The 27,234-nt window shown below is 37.2% G+C and overlaps 1 protein-coding gene across 1 annotated transcript in view; it reads right to left on the bottom strand.

Annotated features, from left to right (window-relative positions):
• Positions 1–21,903, bottom strand: part of vopp1b (VOPP1 WW domain binding protein b) — a 46,795-nt gene extending 24,892 nt beyond the window's left edge. The window contains exons 1-2 of the mRNA XM_034305696.2: positions 21,396–21,903; positions 7,615–7,673 (exon numbers count right to left, since the gene is read on the bottom strand). Coding sequence (XP_034161587.1) covers positions 7,615–7,673; positions 21,396–21,446 — 110 coding nt within the window. The 5' untranslated portion in view covers positions 21,447–21,903. The remainder of the gene's footprint in view (positions 1–7,614; positions 7,674–21,395) is intronic.
• Between the last annotated feature and the right edge of the window lie 5,331 nt (positions 21,904–27,234).

Raw genomic sequence — 27,234 nt, forward strand, 5'->3', positions numbered from 1 at the left:
TAAAATAACACATTTGTATGAAATTAGATTTAAAAATTTCCAAGACGTTTAACTTGAGAACCCTACAGCATCTTGGGAAACTAAGAACACGTAGGTATCCAAACAAAGGGGTATTTCTTCTAAGAAAACAAGATTAAATGTTGAAAGGCTTTGGTTTGTCCCTTTGCATAATGCCATGGAAGTTCTATATAGAACAACTGAGCGTTTCCCAGTTAAAGGTTCCAAGAACAACCCGTTTAGGAAACTAAGAATCCATAACTGTTCAAAGAAACCTTAAACAGCCCATTTTTATTTCTACAAGTGTAATAAATAAATGTGCTTGGCAACTTTAGGCTCATATTTTGAGAGGTACGTTCTTATATCACTTGAAATTTTCCATTTTTTGATACTACACCCTTTAAAAAAAAGGTTCAATTTAGAACCCTAAAGGGTTCTTTGATTTGTCTGTCTAGTGGAACCCTTAGGTATGTAGAACCCTGCAACTGAGTGTTTCTCTAATCAGAAAAGTTTCCAAGTTGAAGGAAGCTAAGAAATTAAGTTCCAAGGAATCCTTGCAGAAGCCTTAAAGATTAATAAGAGTGTACTCTAATCTAAGAGGTTCATTTAGAACCCTAAGAGGCTACTTTGGCTATTTGTAGTTATTTGTACTTTGAATATTAACCTATTCCTTCTATGCAGAACCCTAAACAGTGTCTCCTTATCAGAGAGGTTTCTACCCTTTCAGGAAGCTTCAAACACAAGCCCTTGAGGAATTATTTTTACATCTAACTATGATGCAAGCATCAGTCTTACCTTATGTGAAAGAGCTATAGTATTAATATGACTTACATTTATATTTCGGGATAAAACCATTTAAAAGAGTCATGTTTTTGAATACATAATACAGATTACAATTTCAGCTGAAGCTGAGGAATGTAACAGAGGGCGGGATAAAAGCAACACTCCTACACTACAGTATGGCTTGCCTGGATATGGGAACTCAGTTGAGAAGATCAAGTGCCTGGAGTGGGACTTCATTTCCTCACTTCTAATAAATCATGCAGGGACTCATGCATCACCTCAAAGACAGCTTGCCTGCTCTGGCAGCTAAGATAAGACAGAGGTCAGTGTGCTCTGTCACAACAATGGTGCTGCACAGCACACAGTGAAAATCAGTTTTTTTTCTGCCTATAAATTACACTATATGGCCAAAAGTATGTGCACCCCTCACCATCACACCCATATGTGCAGGTTGAACATCTCATTCCAGATTTAGTACCTCTTTGCTGTTATAACAACATCCACTCTTCTGGGAAGGCTTTCCACTAGATTTTGGAGCGTGACTGTGTGTCTATTCACCCACAAGAACATTAGTGAGGTCAGACACTGATGTTGGGTGAGGAGTCCTGTTCCAGTTCCCAAAGTGTGCCGTAGGGTTGAGGTCAGGGCTCTGTGCAGGTCACTTGAGTTCTTCCTTTCCAACCTTGGTAAACAATGAAGCTCACTTTGTGCACAGGGGTATTGTCATGCTGGAACAGGTTTGAGCCCCTTAGCTCCAGTGAAGGGCAACTGTAATGCTACAGCATACAAAGACATTCTAGACAATTGTGTGCTTCCAACTTTGTGGAAACAGTTTGGGGAAGAACCAAATATGGGTGTGATGGCCAGGTGCCACAAACTTTTGGCCATATAATGTACTTTGACACCTCAACTTCAAGAAACCATAACTATATTTCACCAAAATGATGTGAAAATTATTTTATTTACTTTATCTCTAGTCTTGCCTTGGCAAGGTCTTCAAAAATCTACAATGATCATATTGGTATTTATCAAACTCAGTGATAAAAACAGTCAGTTTGCCTGAAGATGTCTGAGGCCTTGCTAGCTAAGTCTGCTTCTCTCACACAGTGAATGTCAGTCTTTGATCAATTTCTTTTCTCTAGCTATATGACAATATGAAATTGAGATTAGCCTAATTAATTCAGTTTGTCATCAGATACTGGATGTCATTTTCCATGTCTATGATATTCCAGTGCTGCATTCAGATTGAAATCTTTAAAACAGGTTTACAGGTTTCTCCCTTTTCACTTCTGATGGTAACCAGACACTTAAAAGAACTTGTGGTGGATACATGCTTATCACACCCTGTAGATTAATGCCAAAGTTTCACCATATGAAGGGTTTTCCCAGGCTGCCACATATGTTTTGTATGTAGAATGTCACTTGTCTTGTTATATTAGCATCAAATCCAGCTGCAGTACACAAAATGACTGTGCTGGCTTGAAAAAATGCTTTTCATCCACTAAAAATATATCTCACCAAACATATACAACAGTCCATTATGAGTAGAACACTGCTTCTGTTTTCCTTGATTTGTCTCTGTACACCTGCATACTGATATTAATTAAACCCAACTACAAGGTTAAAGTACACAATGTCTGCTGTTAACAGTTATGGGTGAATCATAACGCAGTAACCCTTTTTACACAACAATTCCCCATATTTCAGAGCTCCAGCAAAATAAAGTGATGAGCTGAGCCTTTGAGAACGCACACCCGGAGAGGTAATAAATAGCGCTGTAAATTTTCTGCTCTGACTCAAACGCTGTGGCCCTGATTCCACCCACACACCTGTCCACAAGAGTTAAATCAGCAAACTGTGTTGCCGTGTGTCTATCAGATCTGAATACATGAATGTGGAATGTTGCAACATAGGGATCTATGGTCTGACACCAGATGTAACCACAGTCAGCTTTCATCATCTTGGAGAGGTTTCAAGGACCGTTTTTAACCTCTTAATGCAAATCTTTAATCTTTTAGAAACATGGATCCTTATGAAGAGGATATAAGAAGAGTGCTGAATCATCAACAAAAAAGCTTTCCTCAGTGCACTTTTCAGTTCACCTGCTTCAGTTCATAGACTATGAAGCCGCCTGTAACTGAGGCTACCAAGCTAAAAAATGGTGGGTGTAGTACATGGATACACACAAGCTCTAGGGTGTATTAAGTACAGAAGCTTGCCTGTGAAATGTAGAAAAAAAAAACCTTGCTTCTGATTGAGTGGTCAATCTCAGCAGACAATTTGGAAACCAGCATAGCAAAAAAGCTCATTCCCATTTCTAAACTGGTAATCACAAAATCACCAAGGTGGGTAAGGAATATAAATGTCAAGTTCATGGTTTTAAAAGAAAGAACTTGATTACAGTTTTTACCATAATGTTAGCCTATAGCACAGATTGTCCACTGGTGGAAAGTATTTCCGCGGATTGAACTGAGCACTTGAAAAGTACTGTAGCACAGCTGATCAACATTTAAAAAAACAAACAAACAAACAAACAAAAAAAAAACCCTGCAAATTTAGTTTTTCAACATGAACCAGAGCAGCTTCTGAAGCAGATCCTCTGTTGAGGCCAATAACATGCATTTATGTAAATTATTTCAACGAAGACAGCTCATAGAGAAAGGAAAGAGTTTTCACAGGCTAGATTTTTCTTTTATTTCAATTACCCTCTCTGGTCTAATTACTGAAATGACAACATGACTTGTTCAATACAAGTCGATGACAAAAACAGAATGTTGACAGACGATTAGACAGGGATGTGTATTTTCCACTTAAACTTCAAAACACAAGGTCTCATCTGTTCGCCATTACGAAACAAAACATAACCTCTTTAAATTATTGTGTCTTACTTAAAGCCATAAATGAATCACTAATGGATAAGCATTAAAAGGTAACTGTTTTCGCCTTGTAGTCGTGTCAGTTGCATAGCTGGACATTTGTAATCCGGACCTTCACAAATTTTAGTCGAATACCCCTGACTTACATTGCTGCCATGGCATCTACAATATGTTGTCAGTGCTGGACTCAGTATAGCTGAGGTTTAAATATGATCAGAGAAACAGGCATTATAAAATCAATTACATTTCAATTAACCATTATCTTTTGCCATGACACTGCTGTTTCTTGATAGCTAATTTGTGACTAGTGCTAGCATAGTATGTCAATGCAGTATTGAATAAGTCCCTACAACTACTAGGAATTATTCATTAACTACAGTACAATGAATTGGAAATTAGTTCTGTAAGCTTGGACCAATTGATGGCTCCTGGAAACTTAAAGGTTACCATTACATATTCAGAACTAAATGTTTTTCCATCATTCAAATGCAAACTCTTACTCTGAGAACTCTGGAATAATGACATCCGCTTTCTCTACTCATTATCAAGCGTGTAATTTCAGTATCAAATTTGTGACTAGAGTTGGAAACGAGTGCTTCATTTTGCTATGCTGATTGCTAAACTGTGGACATCTGTCAAGATACACGGACCCTAAGAAGAGGGTTAAATCCAGAGTTAATTTAAATAACTTTGTTTTCCTTTGTTAAACAGACAATCATCTCAGATCATCTCTAGCTTTCTTGAAATGAGTGTGTTGGTAGAAGTTTACCTGATTAAATATCAGTTTTGGTGTTTCTTTTATTACAAGTTAAAATAAGATCAGCTGCAAAAAAAAATAAAAATAAATAAAAACCTCACAGGCAGAGAAAGAAGGCATGGGGAAGGCTCCATCCAGCAAAAAATCCTAATGAAACCAAGTACCTGTACAATGTACACATTTAGGACATTTACATTTACGGGTTCTTAGCTTCCTTAATAGTTTTACCTGTAACCATCTGTTAAGGAAACAAAATATGTAATCATAAAAACTGATATAAAACATGCAAGAGTTCCCCTAATGGGACAATCTGAAGAAGGCTTTAGGGTTCTGCAAGTATTTAACAGAAGTAAGTTTTATAAATATTATATGATCCAGAATTTTTCTGTTCACTACAATAATGCAGCATATAGTTCTGAAAGCTACAACGTTTCGCAATCAAAAGTAAAGTTCTCGCATTTTAAAATCTGGTTACCTCCAGAAGTGAAAAGGGAGAAAAGTTTCCATTCTAAATCGACTGAAAGACGCTGACACACTGATTGTCTAAAAGCAACCCTCAAATATTTAATTTGCATTTAACCTGTAATAAATAAAACAAAGAACTAATAAATGTAACCATGAAACTATGTCTATCTTTACACACACCTTTATTTATAGGCATTTTTGCAGGCATGTTTGTATAGTTCAATTTAATTTTATTCGTATAGCGATTTAACATTTTGAAACATGTTTAAACCTTTTAACATCACAATGCAGCTTTACAGAAATCAGAAAGATATAAAGAGGTGATGGTGGCAAGGAAAAACTCCCTGAGACAACAAGAGGAAGAAACCTTGGACAATTTTTTTTAAAAACTTTTTTCTACCTAATGTAGATCTACCCACAGAAAGCCTAGGTATGTTTAGATTTTAAAAATGCTAATAATATATAATAACGAATTAAAAGAAAAGTTTTATTAAAGTAGAACTGTCAAAGTAAACTCGATTTTTCATCATTTTTGCCTGTTTTTGCCAGAATTCACCCGCAGCAACATACGATGGGTTTCCCCACATTGCCTCACATATTTTAACAATTCCACATTATGAAAATTCTCAAGAATTCATAATTCATAATTTAAAAAAAAAAAAAAAAAAAAAAAAAGTCTTGTATAATATTACCTTCCTTACATGATAATACATCGCCACAATATTACATGTAATATATTACAAATTACATTATCAGACCTGCCAACTGTTACACATTTTGCTTGGAGCTCTGCAGAAACATTGGAGTATGCTTGTATGAGATATCATTTAAAAATATGCCAAAAGAGCAGTATTTTTCTCCTCCATAAAACAGGAGATGAGCCGACTGACATGTCAGTCTGGAATGATTTGTGCAGGTATTTCTACCCCCTTCCCTCATCTCACAAGCACTTGACTAGGCTCCCTCTCTTTCTGTAAAGGTTTTGGACCTAGGACCTAGCTAACAATAGACAAGTATACATTTAACATCAGTTTACTACATTTTATTAGCCACCGAAATTGAAAAACTTTGGCTGGAAATAATCAAAACGGCTTTTTGATATTTTGGATGTAAGAGAAAAAAGAAAAGATAAAAAAAAAATAGTCCTACAAGAAGAAGAGTCAAATCCAACACTTTACAAATAATTTTAATGGTGGTGATAATTAGAAAGTGATTAAATATGCTATTTTTATGGGTTTTTTTTTAAATCGCCCTTCCCCCGTGCTCTCCTGCTCAACACTGTGAGCAGCATCAGCAGTGAAAACGACGGCCATGTGTACATTAGACGACCAATTTGTCAAAGGATTATATCGAAATGTACATGTATGCTGCTGTTTTTTTTTTTTTTTTTTTTTTTTTTAAATGCAGTATCACTTAAAAATCCACCATCCAACTGGGTTTTCATGATTGCCTTAGTTCCCGACTACACGAGTGCTAATAGTATTATGCTCTCCCCTCCCTCTTTTCTGGTGGAAATACTCCTTTCCAATACTTTTTTAGTGTAATGTTTATTGAAAATTAAATCACTTAATCAATTTTAAAATGGAAAACTGTACAAGCCTACTTCCAATCCTGTATTAGATCATTGTAATATATTCAAACAAGTGTGCAGAGGATATTCACCAGCACTGGGTCATGTCATCATCTGTATTGTAATCTCAACTTAAAACTGAATTTCCTCTAATCACTCATGTGAGTTTATTGTGTTTTATATCTCACTGACATACCAAGGATGTCAAATGCAGTTATAAAATGTATGGCAAGTTATTTGAGAACAGTACTTTCATAGCCTGCTAGATTAAACTGAAATCATCTGGCTCTACGGTGCATAAACTGTGTGTGTGAGGTGCAAAAGGGAGATTACTACTGTTCTGTGTAATTACTATCTAATCTCCTCTTCCTGTACAGGGGCAGATGGAGCTCTAACTGGAGTTGAGCCAGGTCTACCTCCTGTAGCCAGCGAGATCTGGTGTTATCTCATTACCTCTGTGATCCTTTTTCATGCGTGGGTCTGTTCGTTTCCTAATGAACACACTCCGACACTGGAGCTAGCAGTCAGTGAGAATAAATAGCAGGCTTAAACAAAGGGGGTGTGCACCGTCCTCTGTATTAAAGCTAGCATCAGATTTCCATCTAACTCCTGGACAGCAAGGAATAATGAGGTTACTGTAAGAATAGTATATGGCCTGGCTAGTTAGGATAACAAGTTTGCTGGTAGAAAAAAGAAAGAATTACAATACAATTGTCAAGTAATGGAGGAGGAAAGTGCAGGGAGAGTTTATTTTGAAGAAATCACACAGATAAATCCAAGTCATAAAGCAAAAACCTGATGTGCAAACCACAGTAAACGGGCAAATCCAAAAACCAGAGAACCAGCACGTAAGAAATCGGCTTGGTGAGGTCAGGTAGGGAGGTAGGTAGACACACTGAGCATTACTTCACAATGAGTGACTGTTTGTGAGTTCTTTATATAGTGTGGTGGTGATTGTGTTCAGGTGTGTGAGATTAGTAATCAGTTGACTGTAAACGTGACAAAGTCTGTGGTCGTTGGGAGTGTAATCCTGGGTGGCTATGTTTGTAGGCAGTTGTGAGTTCTGGGAAACGTAGTTTCCAGTGGATGCGGGAGTTGACCTGACAACAATAAGTGGACTTAAAGTCATCAAGGGGATTGTTTTGATAAGGTGAAAATATACTTACATGAAGTAGGTGGGGTATCCTTCCTGAAAATACCAGCAGTACTTCTTTGCTTCTATACACTGAAATAAAATAAAATGGATTCAGTCAAAAAAGACAAAAAATTTTGTAATGTTTAGAGTATATTAATGAGCTAACATGATCCTTGGTAAATGCAGTTCATTGAAACTGTATCTGTTTTATTGCCAGAAATAACACTGCTTCTTTGACACAAGAAATAATTATGATGAGTATGACTGTCCTTAAACAAGGCACATTTATTTATAGGGTGCTAATTAGAGGTAAAAGAAAATAGCAACCTTGTCTCTTTATGCAATACACTACTAACAATCACACTGGACAAAAGTCTGACAATTTCAAGCTACAAATGCCCACGCAGGCACAAATGAGCTCAGTGGTGGACTGCAGTCGATGTGAAGGTGATTTGCCCTCGTGCAGTCGACTCTTTCATTCTGACAGCAGTAGAATTGAGCATGTATGCACTAAAGTCCATTTCTGTAGAGTTGAACCATCTGTCACGGTGCATCACTCTGAGAAGTGCTCACGAGAATCTAGCCTTCGACCTTGGTGTGCTGGGTGGAAGTTTTTAATGGGGCAAAAGCAAACACTTTATACACAATATGACAGCAATATAAACTCCCAGAAAGAGAAATGAGCTGTCATATTTTCTTTGTGAACCATGTTATTTTGGGTGCAGGCACTGTAAATGAGGCAGAGAGCCAGATACACAAAAAGGATGAACAAAAAGAACACACAATGCTGTATTATTATTATTATTATTATTATTATTATTATGATCATTATCATCATCATCATTATCATCATCCTGTCTCGGGAACACTGGGCATAAGACAGGAATTCACCCTGGATGGACCAGTCCATTATAAGGTACGATGCACACACACACGCACATTCATCCCCAGAGGCAATTTAGCACAGCCAAACACCTACCAACATGCTTTAAGGGGAAACTGGAGAACCCAGAGAAAACCCACATGAACATAAGGAGAACATGTACAACTCCACACAGACAGTAACCTGAGGTCGGGATTGAACCAAGGACCCTGGAGCTGTAAGGTGACAATGCTATTATTATTATTGTTGCAGTTGTTGTTTTGTTGTTATTATTATTATTATTCTAATGACTTCTTTTTTTGTGTCTACAGCAAATGCAGTGCCAGCACTTATTGCCATATATTTGTCTGGATCATTAGTCCAGTTCCTTCAAAGAAGACATCAGTCCATGTTATTCAGTTATCTATTCAGTTCTGAGAACCAAACCCTACAACCCTCAGTAGCCCCTTACAGTGTACTATTTATCACAAATTATCCATAATTAAACTTACAATATAGCACTACAATCATCACATCTGATTTGGAAAAAAATAATATGAACAGCTTTATTGTACACATCTTTAATTTGGATCTTTACATTTAAAATGGCCCCAGTGAGAAAAGGTAATGGTAAACACATATAGCACTTATAGCACGCTCCACATAATTGGATTAAAAACATGTAATTGTTGATGTGGTGAAGTTTTTTGTGAGGAGATATTTATATTTAGCATTATATTTAGCATTTAGCATGATATTTAGCATTTAGGGAAGGAGTCTCCAGTGCCAGCTCTTTGTAACAATCAGAGGTAAGCTGTAAGCTTTCAGGACAGATGGCTTTGCCGTTGGCAGTTTCTTGGTAACATTGCTTTTATTTATTATTATTATTATTATTTTCATTTTTTGTCTTATTAACTTCAAAATAGAGATAAAAGTGAGGCTGGTAAAAAAAAAATCACAATTTAAATCTATTAAAGGTTATAGCAATTATCTTGTTTTGTAGATAGTCTACAATTAAACAACTATAAATGGAAAACTATTTTTAATTAATAAAAAATTCTTAGTATTGAAGAATTGCTGTGATAAATGAGTAATACAACACTTATGTGCTGTTATTGGAAAATAATCAACTTTGGGGTGGTAACAGTAACTCTATGGGTCTGGACACCACTCCTTCATTGATTATTTTCCTATAACAGCATACCTCCATGTGTTTTATTCCTTACATATCATGCATGACAACAAAAGGTTCAATGTTTACTGTGACACCTAAATAATTTAACATAAATACATGGTAAACTATCACAGAAGCAATGTCTGGATTAGCCTTATTGGCTAACCCTTTTGTTAAAGCAATTTATTACTGCATCTGTAGCTGTTTGACCTTTCACCAATTACTGCACAGTCTGAAAAGCTGAGCCTCCTCTGAAGAACTCCTAATATTTCTCATCCATGATTTTCTAACTTTCTCCTAATATACTATAAGGAATAAGTAAATAACCAAGTTAGTTCTTATTTTATAAATGCAGTGGTACAGATAAGGAAGTACTGAGTCGAGTATTGGGCATTGCTAATTAAAAGATGAAAGCAATTAGGTCTGCGTGTAAGGAGAATTCACTACCATTTGAATCTGGAAGGAACACTTTCAGCAGCTGGGGAAAAGATTTTAAAACTAGAAGATTAGAGATGAGAATAAACAAACAGCAAACTCAGATCCAAGATGGATCACTTTTCACTTTTGTGAGCCCGTGTTTAAGTGTTAATCAAAAGCAGCTGTTACAAAGTTAGAGGTTGATTGCAGGACTGTGGAATTTCTCTCTGAGTGCTACAGATGCACAAGTGTGTGCCATGTAGTTTAAACTGTTGGAATTTGGAAGAGCTGAATAAATACCAGATGACTTTTTACTTCAGTTAATTTAACTCCCATATTTCTACCAAGCATACTGAAAAAAAGCACATGCAAATTATGTATCAGGAGTACAAATCTTTTTAACCGTAACAAATCTATATATTCTATGTAACATCCAGAAAAAGCACACTGAGTCACACTGAGTCACTATAAAAATGTACCTACACAGTCGACACTGGTAATATCAGCTTTTAAACCAAGAGCCTTTAATAGTTTAATGATGGCCTTGAGTTAAAAGTGCCTGTATTTAGATTCCTCTATATTCTTGTTGCACTGATCCAGCACAACGAAAGGCTTATAGAAGGAAACCAGCTTTTTATGATCAGTTAGGTGGTTGGAACCGGTTTGGGGTGGGGTGTTTGGGCTTGGGGGGAGGGGGGGGGGGGTGTTAGTGGTTTGGTGGTTAGCACCGTTGCCTCACACCTCCGGTGTTGGGGGCTCAAATCCCACCTCTGCCCTGTGTGCGCTGAGCTTGCATGTTCTCCTGTGCTTCAGGAGGTTTCCTCAGGGTACTCCAGTTTCTTCCCCCAGTCCAAAGTCATGCACTGTAGGCTGATTGGCATTTCCAAATTGTGCGAGTGTGTGCAACTGTGCCCTAACTCTGTCCAGGGTGGCCCCTGCCTTGTGCCCTGAGTCCCCTGGGATAGGCTCCAGGCTACCCTGTGTAGGCTAAGCGGTATGGAAAATAGATGGATGGATGTATGGGTTTTTGCTCATTAGAATCAAAGAATAGCTTATCTTCCTGACAACTCCATGTAAACCATGACAAGGTCAACTTTAGCATCAACTTTTGTGGCCTTTTTATATGTGTGCTGGAGTTAAGACTTCTCATGAATATTAATTAATGAAAGACTTAATGAGAGAACTGCATAATCAGGAGAGCAGTAGAGCCTGAAACGGCTGTTCAATCTCTGTAGGATCTGACTATCCACATTAAGTTGGATTCAGACATCATTTTCAAATACTGGTCTCGGACTGATTTTTCTTGCACTCTGGCTGGGTAGCACTCAGAATTTCAGGCCTGATTAAGTAAGGAATGACACAAGACAGACCCTACGGTTATACAAAGATAATCTAGTGGATAAGTGGATTATTTTTGTATAACCGCACAGTCTGGAGTGTGTTATCTGCTTACATCACAGCAATCTGCCAACAAACATTGCACCTATATTACAGTTCTTAGATTATAAGGAGAGGTCATCATACAAGCCGCTGTGTATGAGCTGTTACTATAGAAACAAAACATATTAGAAAGAGCACATTAATTTAGACCTATTCTTCATGTTACAGCCAGAACTACTGTCCGAGGCTTGCCGGATATTAGAACACCTTCTGACCAATCAGATTTGAGAATTGAATCACTGTGGTATAATTAAGGAATAAAACACTTGGATTATTATCCTATAAAAGCACATCCAGAAGTGTTTTATTGCTCATACTACAGCAATTTTCCAACGACTACAATTTTTTTATTGATTAAATAACGACAGGCCATACATTTTTATTATCAGTTTATAGTTACGTTGTGGAAGGTCCGCGAAACAGGGTAGTTCCTGTTATCATTTATATTTTAGCTGTTATAATGCAGCTTGTCATGTTACCGAGAAACCGGAAAGCGCAAAGTCCTGTCCTGAAGACTTTCCAGTGCAGAAAACACTGAAATAAACCTTTCTCTACAGAAAGCTTCAACGTATCAAAGATTAGACATTTTTCTGTGTTGTTAAGTTACAACACCCTTTTAATCAATTTATTATTAGTCTTAGATTACATGGAATGTCTGTCTTACTCATACCTGTGAATTAGCTGTTACTCTAGAAATGATAATGTATTCAAATGAGCACACTAATATAAACCTGTGATTTGCCTTGCAGCTGGGAGTACTGTCAAAGCTGCTGTAATGAAGTTACAACGTTAAAAACAAACATTAAACTTAGGCTAGACATAGGTTATATGTCTGATATTTTGTTCATACACCTAGCGCACCCCTAGAACAATGCATTGGTAGGTTGTGTAAAGTTTACTGATACTGTAAACGTTTGGGATATTGTTGGAAGACAGTAATCAATGGATAAAGTGGTTGAAGTGGATTTTTAGTGGATTTGACTTATTGATGATGTGTTGATGACTGTGCTAAGGTAACAAACACCATCATTAGAAAGGTGAGAATGTATGATGATAATGCTCAGCTGCTGGCAAGTCTGGACAAAATTTTGTCCATATAAATGTATGTTCTGATTCAAAACTTGCTACTGTGGGTCAGATCAGATGGGACTCAGTTAAGTTGTTCCAATCCAGTGTTTAAAATCTCAGGTCCAATTAAAGCTATAGCAAGCACATTAACATAACATTAAGAATGTGCTTTTTAAATACAAAGCATCCTTGCCCTCGACTGACTGCTTTAAATCTCTATTGAGCAATCACTGTTGATGTTCAAGCATTAACATGAATAGAATAAAGCTTTTAGACCAAACCTTCTAAAACGTCCATTATAAACCTCCTGTTGGCAAACACAGACAACACTGTGTCTCATTTCAGCAACAAGAAATGAGATCTGACAGTATGAGAAAGGTTATGGAGACCTTTTCTGCAGTGCAATTTACAGTGTGGCGACAGAGCCAGGGGCACAGCAGCATGCCATTGTTTCTGCCAGCTGCTTAGAACAATGTAACTGATTAGTGCCATCATCCTGCCCATCTAGAACAAGAATAAGGGACAGGTAGAACCACAAATTACTCCTAATTGTTGTAGACCAGCATTGTTTTTCTGACCTAATAATCATACTGTTTAAAATTGTTTATGCATTATGTAAAGAGGCAAATTTATAAGTGTTGTTTTGCTAAAAAAATAAATAATTAAGCAGTGGCAAAATGATATATGCAGCTAGTGCCTTGCAGTGCCAAAATAGTACACACTGTCAATGCCTGCTGCCAAAACTGTCAAATATCCAAGTATTTTCTCAGCCAGTTGTATTACAGATTTAAGTACATCTTGGATAATGATTGGTAATGCACTTGTCTAATACACTGCAATTAGTGCCTACACTGGAATAGTTGGCCCATGCTGCTTCCACAAAGATTTTTCCCACACATCCTGTCAATTAAGGGCACAACGGTGCCAACTTCAGCTCCAACATTCAACCAGTCTTAAGCCGTCATCACTAGGATAAACAGGCTGACGGAACAGGACCCACACAATGAGGCTTTTGTTAGACACAAGGAGAAAAGACAGCAACAGGCACCGACAGCAGAAATGTTTTGGCAGAACACAGGGGTCCAGGCCCCGCAAGGCTACTCTGTGCCTTAAAGAAACACGAAACGTTACATGAAACTAAGCGATACTAGACACTAGACTAACGTCACACCCAGCAAACAGATGAATGCCAACCTCATTAATAGGCTCCTCCTTTAATCTGTTCTACAAAAGAGACGCAACAGGCATAAATCATGCAGTGAATCACAACTACCCTAGTTGCATCGTGTGTCTTTGACGCTTTGTGCACATTGCTTGCTACTTTGCATCGGCTGCAACAATACTGCGAGACTGATTAAGCCTCAGAACAGAGACTTGTTTTACAGAAGGTTAAGGCCTGAAAGATGTACATAGATTTTGGAATTTGTCATTTTTAGCAAAGAAAAGCTTGTGTAGCCATAATTAGGGTTAGCTCAGAGTTTGCAGGAATTCTTTGTCATTGGTTAATCAAATGAAGGCTTCACATTTGTCCAATCACCAAGTTCTGACATTTTCATGCAGTTTTTATTTGTTGAGAAAAATGTCTTTTTGTTACATCATATATTTTGAGTAAAATGGTGAAGTATTATTTAGTTATCATTTAGGTTTAGTTTTTTTTTTGTCAACAAACTTAACACTTAACTCTCAGAGCATGGTAAAGTATATATTTCTCTTGTAACAAGGCTGATATTTTAAAGCCATACTACTACGTCATCTGCAGCAAAGTTCATGTACGAGATAAATGAAAGGAAAGTGACACATTCATAAAATACGGCGTTGCTTTATAGCTCTTCCTAGTCCCGTTGTGATATGCGGTACATGCTCCCGAGCAGTGGAACAAACAGGAGAGCGGACTGTCACATATATATATGAAACTATAACTGAAGAATTCCCTAGATTTTCCCAAAGTCCTTCTCTCTCTGCTCCGCTGTTGCAGAAGCCAATGGCAAGAAAATGATTGAAGTCATAGCTCACCCACCCTTAGAGAACTGCAATCATTGCAAACACATGGATATTTCTGCACTTTAGCAGATGATTCAGGCAATTTTTTTTTCTCCACGCTTCTAATTTTTTGCTTTCGCTATATACCCCATCAGTGCACAATAAGGAAATTGATCAGTTTCCAGCAATCCCACAGCTGATTCCATTAGCAAACAAAAACAGACCAAATAGAGCAATTTCACCCTGCCCAGCAGTGGCAGCAGATTACTGAGGGACTCATCACTAATCCTCTCAAAAGAATTTTTTCACAGATTAGTGCACGTTGCCTGCAGTATTACGGCCCTTTCCTCAAAACCATGACCACTTTAGCTCAAAGTCAAACTGCAAAAAAAGGAGTGTAGACCCCACTTAATAAAGGACAAAGAGAAACTAGCTCAGGCGAAGTGTGACACTTAATACAAAGCCTGGAATATTTCAGTCCTATAAAAATTTTATTGTAGGATTTTGTTCCTATACAGAAGCACATTGCTGCCATGCAAAAATTATTTTAAAAATCCCAATCGGCATCTCATTATTTTGAGATCTGTATCTCGTTGTTATGAGAAAAGCAACTAGTCGCTACAAGAAAACATCTCGTTATTAAATTTGACTTATTCTGTCAACTGCACCACTGGTAAGTATGTAGACTATATTGTGAAAACAAGATCAATAATGATGTTTATACATATTTATCTCATAACAATATGATTTTTTTCTTGTAATAACAAGCTGTTTTCTTGAGATGCTTTTCCCATAATAACGAGATGTTAGAAACTAGCTGTGTTCTTGCAGTAATAGGATGCTTTTCTCGCAATAATGAGATACAGTATTTTCAATTCAATTCAATTTTATTTGTATAGTGCTTTTAACAATGGACAATGTCACAAAGCAGCTTTACAGAAATATATAAATTCATAAAATATAAAATTTTAAATTTATGAATTCATCCCTAATGAGCAAGTCAGAGGCAGCAGTGGCAAGGAAAATCTCTCTGAGACGATATGAGGAAGAAACCTTGAGAGGAACCAGGCTCAAAAGGGAACCCATCCTCATCTGGGTGACACCAGATAGTGTGATTATAAATAAATCCCTTCTATAACTGTGTGCTATATAGTCAAAAAGTGCAATTGTGTAAACAGGAAAATTTAGTTTTCACATGAAGTCTGTTTTGCTGAAGTTATCACTTGTTCACTGATGGAGACTTGAGTGCAAAACTGTTCTTGGGAATTGCAGTCAAAAGCCATCTTCATGGTTTCTAAGTGGCACCATACACAGTAATCACAGTATTTTCTAATAACAAGATACTCTTAAGGTTTTTTTTTTTTTCTTACATGGTAGCAATGCACTTCACAATACCTTATATACCTGGCATTTTATGTTAACATTCTGTATTTTTATGATTGACAATAAAAGGGGACACCTCTTTTGCTGGTTGGATTGACATTCACAACATAGCGAAGCTGTGTTTCATGAAGCTATCAGACCGATCAAAATTCAATTATCACATTAATCAAAGATTCACGTTTTAATTTGGAAACGTCAATTATTCATCAAAGTAGTCAATGATTTAAACACATGCTGCATGCTAATACGATTATTACAGCACTGAAACAGGAGAGCACGTACACAACGTCTCCAAACTTTTATTTCATGGCTGACTGAACTAAACAATGGCTGTGTGACAGGAGCAGTATTTAAAAATACAAGAAGGTCAAATGGAGAAATGCACCAGGCTCACAGAACACTCACACACACACACACACACACACACGCAATGCAAACGAAGTACACAACTCTCTTCAAACACATTAAGAAAGACTTTGCATTAACAGACCAATATTGACATATACTAGCCTTAAATGCACCATTGTTTGCTGATTAAAGGTGCTTATTGGTTAGAGGATAATATTTATTCAGTTAATAGCAGTCAAAATGGATCTGCTGTGCTTTTTTATTTCCATTTTGTTGAACAGCATATGTTAATTCAAACACAAAGCAAAGACAGTTGAGCACTGAGAATGAAAGGTAATCTGGGAAGGAAGCTAGACAGTTAACTGAGCATGAGGCTAAAACATTAGGCTAATAACTTTGCCTTTATAAATATGCACTTACAGATCAGACAGAGCAAGTGGCCATATCATGCCCAATAAAAAATAAGCCAGATAAGACATGCTCAACAAGATATAAGCCCAATAAGACATATTTTTAAAAAAATCAACCTCTGTGCTGCTCCATTAGCTTCATTACCAATGCATCTTGTCACAGAAATTAAAATTCTGAAAGAAAACATACAAAATCAACTAAACAGGATGTTAAAATATGGAAAAAACACACAATGGATTGTGTTGTTATAGGTATCAGTGTGATACCACTGCGGAGTGGATTATTTCCCTATAATAGCAAATGTGCTCTTAGACCACAGCAATTTGCCAATGATTATTATTATTATTTTTTTTTTACTTTATAAAGAATAACATGCTTTTTATCTGTTTATTGTTACATTAATGTTGTGGAACATCCATGCAAGTTCCTGTTATCACTTAAGTTAAGGCATCTACAGTCGTTCCCTCACCAAACTGTTTTTTTTCTCTCTCTTGAAGTTAATAAGATACAAAAATGTAGCTTGTCATGTTACCAAGAAATTGGAAAGCCTCCCATGAAGACTCCTGTAGTGGAAAACTCACTAGATGCTACAAAGCACTGAGCACTGACTTTTTCCATAAACATTACATAAACATCTCCTAACAGAAAACTTCACTATCAATGATTATACTTTTTTAACTAACAAAACTTATTTATTATTCAGCTTAGATTATGCACAGCATCTGCCATACAAGTGCCTGTGAATTATCTGTTACTACAGAAACAATAAGTTGTGCATTCAAATAAACCTGGCATTTATGTTAAGCCAGAATTACTGTCAGAGATGCTGTTATAGAAAATTAATCAACATCTTCTGATCAAGAATTCATCAGCACTCTGGTATAATGACACAAATAAAGCAGTGTACAATTTTGTACTTTATTATATTGTTAATAAACTACATATTCATTACAAGTTTTTAGAGGTCCGTATTTTATGATCTTGTGTATTTTTATGTAAAAAAGCCACAGTTAATTTTACGACATAACCAGAACCCTCTGTTTATGTTGTAGAAATAAACAGGACATTTTTGTTACTGTGCCTATAAAACTAATATGAAAATAAAATCTCTTATAACTGAATGAATTCTTTACAAACTCTTCTACACCACAGCATTTGTAGATTTTTCAAAATTATTTGAAAAACTAACAATAATAAATAAAGCCCTATTTTCCACATATACAGCCTTACATTTTTTTTAGCCAGAGTCTCCTAAAACTGAAGGGAAAGACAATAAACCGGCTCAGAAGTGTAAATTCATAACTTTGTTATTTCGTGTTATTATTTTTACTAGAGCTGTGCAGTAACCTTTCCCTCAGCAAAAATCAAATCTTCTCCCAACACCTTTACACCGAGATGAACAGTGACATTATAGGATTATGCTTTAGACAGACGTGATGGCTCGCTAGGTAATGTGATTCAGGAAAGCTAATCTCGCTCACATAAAGCCTGAATGTCTAGTTAATCTAAGCTAATATTGCTAATATTGGAAAGCTGGATACTATATGGGAATTGTTCTCATGGCAAACCTCAAATAATGCATGATGCTTTGCGAAATAAGACTGCCAGCATTGATTTACCAATCTCTCCAAGACGTGCCTGAAAATCAGCAGTTCCAAAACTAGGCCAAGATTTAAAAGTTAAAACATTTCTAGCACTGGTAGCTATTAAACTCGAGACATACATAAATAGGTAATAGATAAATAAACAGATACATACACTCACCATCCACTTTAATAGGAACACCTGTACACCTGCTTATTTATGTAGTTATCTAATCAGCCAATCACGTGGCAGCAGCACAATGCATAAAGTCATGCAGATACAGGCACATCAAACATCAGAATGGGGAAAAAGTGTGATCTCTGTGACTTTAACTGTGGCATGGTTATTGGTGCCAGATGGGCTGGTTTGAGTATTTCAGAAACTGCTGATCTCCTGGGATTTTCACACACAACAGTCTCTACAGTTTCCACAGAATTGTGCAAAAAACAAAAAACACAGAGTGAGCAACAGTTCTGAGCGTGCAATGTGTTGTGCATTCTGAGATGCTTTTCTGCTCACCACAACTGTGCATAGTGACTATTTGAGCTACTATAGACTTCCAGTCAGCTCAGACCAGTCTGGTCATTCTCCTCTCATCAATAAGGTGTTTCAGCCTGCAGATCCTCTGCTTACAAGATTTTTAATTTTTTTTTCGCACCATTCTTTGTAAACTCTAGAGACTGTTGTGTGTGAAATTCCCAGGAGATCAGCAGGGTTTGAAATACTCAAACCAGCCCATCTGGTACCAACATTCATGCCACGGTTAAAGTCACCGAGATCACATTTATGCCCATTCTGACATTTGATGTGAACATTACCTAAAGCTTTTGATCTGTATCAGCATGATTTTATGCACTGTACTGCTGCCACCTGATTGGCTGATTGGATAACAGCATAAATGAGGTGTACAGGTGTTCCTATTAAAATGGACAGTGACTGTAAATGTAAATACTTCCACTACTATTAACACAATGACAATAAAACCAGCTAGCTATCAATACCATAAGTGCATCTGTTGGTAACTAGCTAGCATATTACTCATGGTGCATTCACTGCTATCTCTTAATCTATTTTTAAATTTCTTTTTTTCAGATAAAAACACACACACACACACACACACACACATGTTCCCTCAGTTCTGAACCAATAGCTCTGCTAGAGACTGCAGTAAGAGCTCTCATGCGTCTGTATTATTGATATACACAGAGTACTGAGAAGGACGTCATATGTGTTACAAGCTGTTTTGACCTCCAATAACTCCAATTCACACTGAATATGATTTAATTGAACTCTAACGGCAAGAATGGCCAAGCCCACCCTGGTTTTACGCTTCTTTTCTCCATCCTGAGAGCTGCTCTGCAGGTGCACAGGTTTACTTACTCATGGGAGGGTTTTTGTTGTTGTGGGAGACAGTGTGTTTTTTTCACTTTATGCATTCCTGTTCTTTGCTCTGTGGAATGTGTGAAAATAAATAATGAATTCACAGGAATGTGAAATGCAGATGTTCACAGTATGTGATATTTCAGAAGCAGACTGCTGGGCTAATAAAGTTTGTGATCTACTTGGGTCAACTGCTCAGGTCCTAAAAACACCTCATTTTAAGATCATTTCACCATGGATAGGGATATACATTAACATTTTATAAATATATAGTTTTTCCTGTAAGAATCAAGTCCAAAGGAGACAAGTACGAGCAACTATTCAGCAGGAAACAATGACTCATACGAGTAAAATGCAGCAGTGTGCTCTACTTTTGGAGACAATTAAATATAACCGCCACGTAAGCACTTCACAGCAACTCCATTTTTTTTTGGAAATTCATCCTGAATTTTGGATGATCCTTATCTGTATCACTATACATGTATCTATCTACATATCCACATTGTACCTACAGCACTTAAGCTAAGCTGAAATGCAGTAATATTATGAAGACATTACTGTAGATGATGGATACAGTATCATCAGTGTCATCTGCTCATATTACAGGGCCTCCAGGATCATAAAACAATGTCTCATTGAACGAAAAAGACTGCCATGTACTGTATAACTGCCATGTGAGCACATTTTCTTCATTATAGCCTACTAGTTCAACATGGCTAGTTCCCCCTCATCAGTGGATATACTCTCATAGAAATAAAGGGTACTAAACTGTAACAATAACTGTCACTGACATGGTACCTTTAACTGTATACCTTTCGTGCCCTTAGGACAAAGCTACACTACATAAAGTGTACACCTTTTGTGCCCTTATTATATGTATCTTGTTAAAAACATGCATATAGCTTTACTGGAGTAGCTAATTTCCAGCCAATTCTGCACCTTAAATCAGGTTTAAAGTTTTCATTAGGTTATAGCTATCCATATTTGCAGGTGAAATATAAAGGTATATAAAGATAAGGGTACCACAGCAGTGATATGGAAAGGTACAGTTTTGTACTCTTTTCCTAAGAGTGTAATACAGATCCTGAGCTGGATCATACCATTCAAGTAAAGTTGAAATAACAGCTTAAAGCCATTATGGAACATGATTATTTAATTTCATTAATATGACCAATACTGTAATGCAAGCTTAATGGGCTAATGGGTTTGTGTTGTTGATAAACAATAATAAAGTTAAGGATGAAAATCTTTAAGAATGAAAACTAAGCTGCGAAATTAGTAAAATAATAAATATATATAATTAAAAGATATATATTACATTATATGTATTTTTAATTATATATATATATATATATATATATATATATATATATATATATATATATATAATAAAATTAAAATATATATTTTAAATTATATGTATATTAAATTATATATATATATATATATATATATATATATATATATATATATATATATATATTTTTTTTTTATTTTTTTTGTGTGTGTGTGTGTGTGTGTGTTTGTCATGACTTATGGCACTAAGCGGAAACACAAAGGATTTCCGAAATGTGATACATTTACATTCAAGATCTTCAAAAGCCGGATGATTACACAGAAAAGTGTCTCAAACATCTAACCAGCTCACATTTGTAGAAATTTCTAGAGACCGCACTGATATTATACACACACACACACACACACACACATATGTATATATATATTTATATATATAGCTGTAAAGACATCTTCTCAAGCGACTCACCTCCATAAAGAGCCACAGCGTCAGTAAAACACCCACTCCATGCTGCTTCATCTTTCCTCGCTTTAGCTTTAATTTTGGCACCCGGGCGCAAAAACAGAGAGGATTTCCGGTCACCACAAAGCTTTCATAACAGATCTGTGCTCATGGTCAGCGCGTAAAGAAAGATCCTCTCACTCCATGGTGGCTTCTGGCTGCAACACAAAGCGCTAGTCGAGGCTCGGTGTGTATCCGTAGCGCCTACTGTCAATGCGGGACACACACACACACACACACACACACACGCGCGCGCGCGCGCACGCTTACAGCGCCACGCTTTCACACTGAAGTCTCCCACAGGAGACCGGAACTGATACCCAAACAAAGAACAACACACATGAACGCCAGGATCGCAATATACTTATTTCCCAGGCGCAGTTTGACCAGAAGGTCGCTCTGATCAGCCTCTGCAATCCCACGCCTCTTAAACCAGTGCACACACACTCCAGAGTGCGCTCAAGTGCAAATAGCTTCCCAGTGTCACTGTACTGAATGATCAAGAAATCAGTGTAGGCCTACTTATCTACTTTCAAGAGAAGGGTATACAGTCAACTCCCTGAATTACAGGCATTCTTTAAGCATGTGGGGAAAAAAAGGAAATATATTCATTCTTCATTATCTTTAATAGTTAGAATAGTTGGGTTGCAGAAAAGTGCAAGAACCTTCTGAAAGAGAGACACTCTATAGTTTTAACATAATAAGGCCTTTTTTTGACATCCATTTTATTTCTGCAAAACTCTGATTTTAAAATTATTAACTACCACCATTACTTAACCTAATAGACACTTCTAGGATGATCTTTGACCACTCCTCCATACAAAAATATTTCAAGATCGTTTATTGTTATATCAGCATGTGTGGACGTCCTTCATCCATTCAGACCACGTGTTGTCAATAGAGTTTAAATCCGGAGACCTAAATGGCCACTTCAAATTAGCCGCTGATGTTTCAGCAACCATTTGTGTATGTGGGTTGGGCCATTATCAGTGTCATCAATGTTCATAAGAGCCCATGGACCAGCAGTCACAAGCCTCAAAGTATTAATGAACCACAACTATATGTAATAGTGGGTAGAGTTTCTTTTATTTGGATGCATCTGAAAAATAACATGATTTCACTTGCAGCTCCATTGATGGTTCAGGAGCCAAATTTTGTGGGTTGCTCTCAGGAAGGCCTTTTTTCTTGCATCCCTTTCAAACAATATGTTGTTATGGAGGTGGGTTTAAGCAGCTGAGTTTAAAAGTTGCCAAATCCAACAATCAACTAAACCATTATGGAGTTGACTGTAGCTTTTAGTAATAACTCAATATATTTACATTTGAACAGGTAAAAGAAAACTTAGACCAATGGTTACTGAAGGCTACTGTTACTGTTGTTCTGTATAAAGTTTGCACTCTCTGTTTGCACCAAGTATGCATTGTGTAATTTTGGCTTTGATTATTTTGATACATTTTTTATGTCAATCTATTTAAATAATTAGTTTTGCCTTCATTGTGTACCTTATGAGAGATTAGGCCCTGAGTGAGGGATGTTGCCCAGTCACATACTGCGCACAATAGCCACTTTACTGTATGAGCAAGAAAAACTGTATGCACGTACTGTATAATGAGTATAGGAAGTTATTGCCCATATGTATTAAAATGACCACAATGACCTGCTTTATATACTTAAAAGAGCTTGAATGAGCAGCTATATATTTGCGTCATGTGAGCATAAAGACATCAGCCCATGTCCAAGTCTTCTTTCCTGATTATTTTAATTATTTGATTTCTGCAGTCAGGCAGTGGGCCATATATGGCCCAAGCACTTATATGGGCCATAGTCACTTTTTTCCTGACTATACACCATAAAGAAAACATTATTCTTGTTATAAAGTGGACTTTGCCTGAATAAACAGTTAAAAGTAGAATATTACATACAGACTACATTCCTATGATCCACAGCCCACAGATCTTGCCACATAATCATCAGTAACAAGACCAAACAAACACTTAGTCCCATTTGTAATCACCAGAGTAGTGTTTGGACTCACTTGTTCACAATCACTCAAACTCCCATAAATAACCTGGACAAACTAAAAGACTTTGTGAAGTCTTGACCTTGAACAGCTGAAAACAGCCACCATCTTCGTCAAATTCAGTGCAGTGCATATAACCTAATTCGGGTCAGAGAAGGTGATGAGTGAAACATGGTATGTGGAACAACCTCAGGACAGTATGAATACTTGGCAATGCCATATGGATCGCTCTGTGCCCACCCAATTTTTCAAATGAATCAATTATGTCCTTAGAGATATGCTGGTAAAATTTGTGATCACCTCTACTGACATCATCATCTGCTCAAACCCTCTGGCATCATTTTTAAAAAGGTGTTACAAAGACTCATCTAGAACAACATTTCCAGGGTGTATTATGTGTCAAATGCTGTTGTCATGGACACTGCCAAAGTCCAAGCAGTAGCAGACTGGCCCACCCTTCAAAGTGGGTATGACCTGCAAAGTTCATCCACAACTTCAGCACCATTCCAACACCTCTCATGTCACTCCTAAAGGAGAATAAAAGCAAATCTTTATACAATTTTGCCAGAGCCATGTTTCACCACCCCCATTATCTGGGACATTGACTAACAAATTTCCCAGGCACTTCAAGATCACCCTGCAGAAAAAAAAAGGTTCTCTCAATCTTCATGATGCCTTAATCAACTAATTGCGTACCTCCCTAGCTACCAGTCACCCAGGTGTCACAAAGACCAACCAACTACTTTCCAACAAATACTGATGGGAAACCATGCTACAGGGCATTGACTGTTTCCTGACAGATATGCCCAAAACGTATACTCAGATACCAGAAATTCCTTTTTGCCTGGAACACTAGTCCACAGATGCACCAGCAGTCAATGCGTGGTTCCAAATGTGTGATGGAGCATGGGAGGAGGCATACAGACAAATGATAAAAGGAATTTCCTGCCAATCAACATTTGAAGACTTCTGTCCATGAACCAGAACACTTCGTATGGTTTCAACAAAAGACTTTTCATGAGTGATAGAAAGCTCATGCCTCACTACATCAGCCAATGAAGGTCATCCAATGAATCAATGAAGTATTGTATAAACTGCTACAGCCATGTCAATACCACTTATACCCAAGCTTCCATGTCTCACTTCTTAAGCCTATCATTCCAGGTCTGCTGGATGAATCAAATCCCAATGAATGCTCCCCACCACCAATGGATATTGAGGGAGCACTGGCAGACCCTGTAAGTTTCAATCTTGACTCTCACCACTACCAAGGGCAACTCCAGTATCTCATTGAATGGGTGGGCTAAGGCTCTGAGAAATGCTATTGGGTCCATTCATTAGATATCCTGGACCCCAGATGGCTGCTGTCCTGGCTGACCAGCCCGGCATCCCAGGGGCCAACCCAGGAAAGAACCCCAATAAGCTCCTGGAGTTGCAAACTACAATTCCTATTATCCACAGACACAAGACTAAACACCTATCTCTGTTTGCACTCTCCAGATTACTGATTGGACTCTCCTGTACACAATCGCCCACATTCCCATAAATAACTTGGACAAACTACCAGACTTTTCAGAGTCTCGCTCCAGTATTGCACCTGTGACATTTGCAGTCCTTGGTTCTCTGCCCATTTGCCTCTTTGTTTTGACCTTTGCCTGCTTATCATTATCCCATTAGCCTTGTCTAGTTTATGTGTATTTGCTGATGTCTTGACCCTTAGCTTGACTCCCTTTTTGGAGTATTCTCTAGCCCTTGTGTTTGTTTGTGCCTGAGTGGTTTTACTAAAAATTATAAACATGCACCTTTATCTGTCTGTCTGCCTCCATGACAGGTACTTAGTCTGCAAGGGTTCTTGTCTGCAGTTGCTGTTTAAGCCAATTACACAGCTGTCTCCTATAATGGAAATCAGAGGAAACACTGTAAAAACTTGTCACCAACAAAAGAAAGATTAATAGGAAATAAGCCTAAAAGGCTTTAAAAATGTAGGTTTATGTATTTATAGAGTTTTTCTAGGGTGTTGTATTTACTAAGTATTTGCCTGTGTGTGACGCTGGAATTTGAATTAACTGCCATCCTTCAGTAATAATAAGGCCATAAAGAGTTGGTATTATTCAGTGAATTTGTTGATAATTTGATGGGACTCCCACACTCCATTTTCTTTGCCACAAGCCTTTGAAGACAGTCCGGGGGAATCCAATTAGTCCCGCGTTATGGCTTCAACATGTGACTAGCCATGAAGTTCAGACTGACATATCCTGTTTCTGCATCCAGAATATAACTCCTCCAATGTGATGGCTGTTGAGTTGAAGTGTTGTGCTTCTTCATTGATTGGAGTAATTAAGATTTGAAGTCCAGTCTAGCAAGTTTATTTTTTTCCTGGTAGCATTGTGATATTCTATTACAATTCAAAAATATCTGAACTGATTGAAATCCTTTATTAATTGTAAAAAAAAAAAAAAAAAAAGTTCACTTGCCTGTTCTGCATTCAAAAACTTACCTTATCCTGCATCTAAAATCTTAAACAGCTCAGGCAACAAAAGATCCAAGATGATTAACTCTGGACCATATCGGGTCATCATTTCTTATATCACATTGATTATTTAACTCAAAATCTATAGGCTTGGAAAATAAATAATATACAACCAACTGTATTTAAGACTTGCAGTTCACTACTTGGTTAGACTAAAACATGGTATTACAATAAGTGATGCCTAATGTATGTTCTTGCTTTGGAGGCACATATTTTGATTAGCACCAGCAGGAAAAACAGCCTGGGTGGTCAATATGAATGTAATTTTGCTATTAGATGGCATTTACCTCATCCTTCTCACACTGAGTCCTTCCTACACTCGTCTGAAAATGTACCGTTATGTAAAGCATATCAGATAACGTATTTTTGGTTTGGCAAGTTCTTTTATCCAAAGCAACTGACAAATGGGACAGAATTCAAACCAAGTACACAACTGAGCAGTTCAGTTAACATTGTACCTGTACATACATAGTACAACTGAGTCTCTGCAATGGTCGCAAACCATGTTCCTTGGAAATTTTCTACAGGATTGAGTTCCACCCCTAATCTAACAGATAACAGATATCTTGACAGACAGTTCTAGATAATCATCTACTTGATTAAACAGATCAGCTTTATTGGATTTGGGATAGAATTAAATTCTGTACAAATTCAGTCAATCCCCAGTAACAAGGATGGTAATAACTTGCTTAGTTCATCTCCAGTGAGCATATCTAAAAATACACCAGCCAAACACATGCAGTACACCAAGTGAAACATTTTCAATCTGGAAATTTCTTATTCTGGTCCAACTCTTGCAGAATTAAAGCAGCATGCATAAACTGCTCCAGGGTTTGAAAATGCAGTTAAGATGGAGATTCACATTAGGAACTGGGAGTCGAGTTGCTCTTGAGTTGTTTGTTGACTGACTCGTGATTTGACTCAGACTTGAACTTGACTGACTCACTAATTGACTTGGACTCTAGACAGAAGACTTTCAACCTGCATGAAAATTAGAACACAAACTTAATAAACTAGCATTAACAACATTAATACAGTAAATGAATAAAAACATTCTTTTCTGCCCTACACCCTGTGAGCCTCCTACAACTCCACATTTTGATGATGTTGTTGATGTTGATGATGTTGACCTATGGTGCGCAACTGATCAAGGGTTGTGGGTGTAAAAGTGAGCATTTGGAACAGTCCTAATGATGTCATCAAATTCCTGGATGCTCCTGATGCATTGTTGTGTTCAGTGCAGTGCTTTCGTGATG

This window comes from Pangasianodon hypophthalmus, chromosome 1, assembly GCF_027358585.1.
Source record: "Pangasianodon hypophthalmus isolate fPanHyp1 chromosome 1, fPanHyp1.pri, whole genome shotgun sequence".
Lineage (NCBI taxonomy): Eukaryota > Metazoa > Chordata > Actinopteri > Siluriformes > Pangasiidae > Pangasianodon > Pangasianodon hypophthalmus.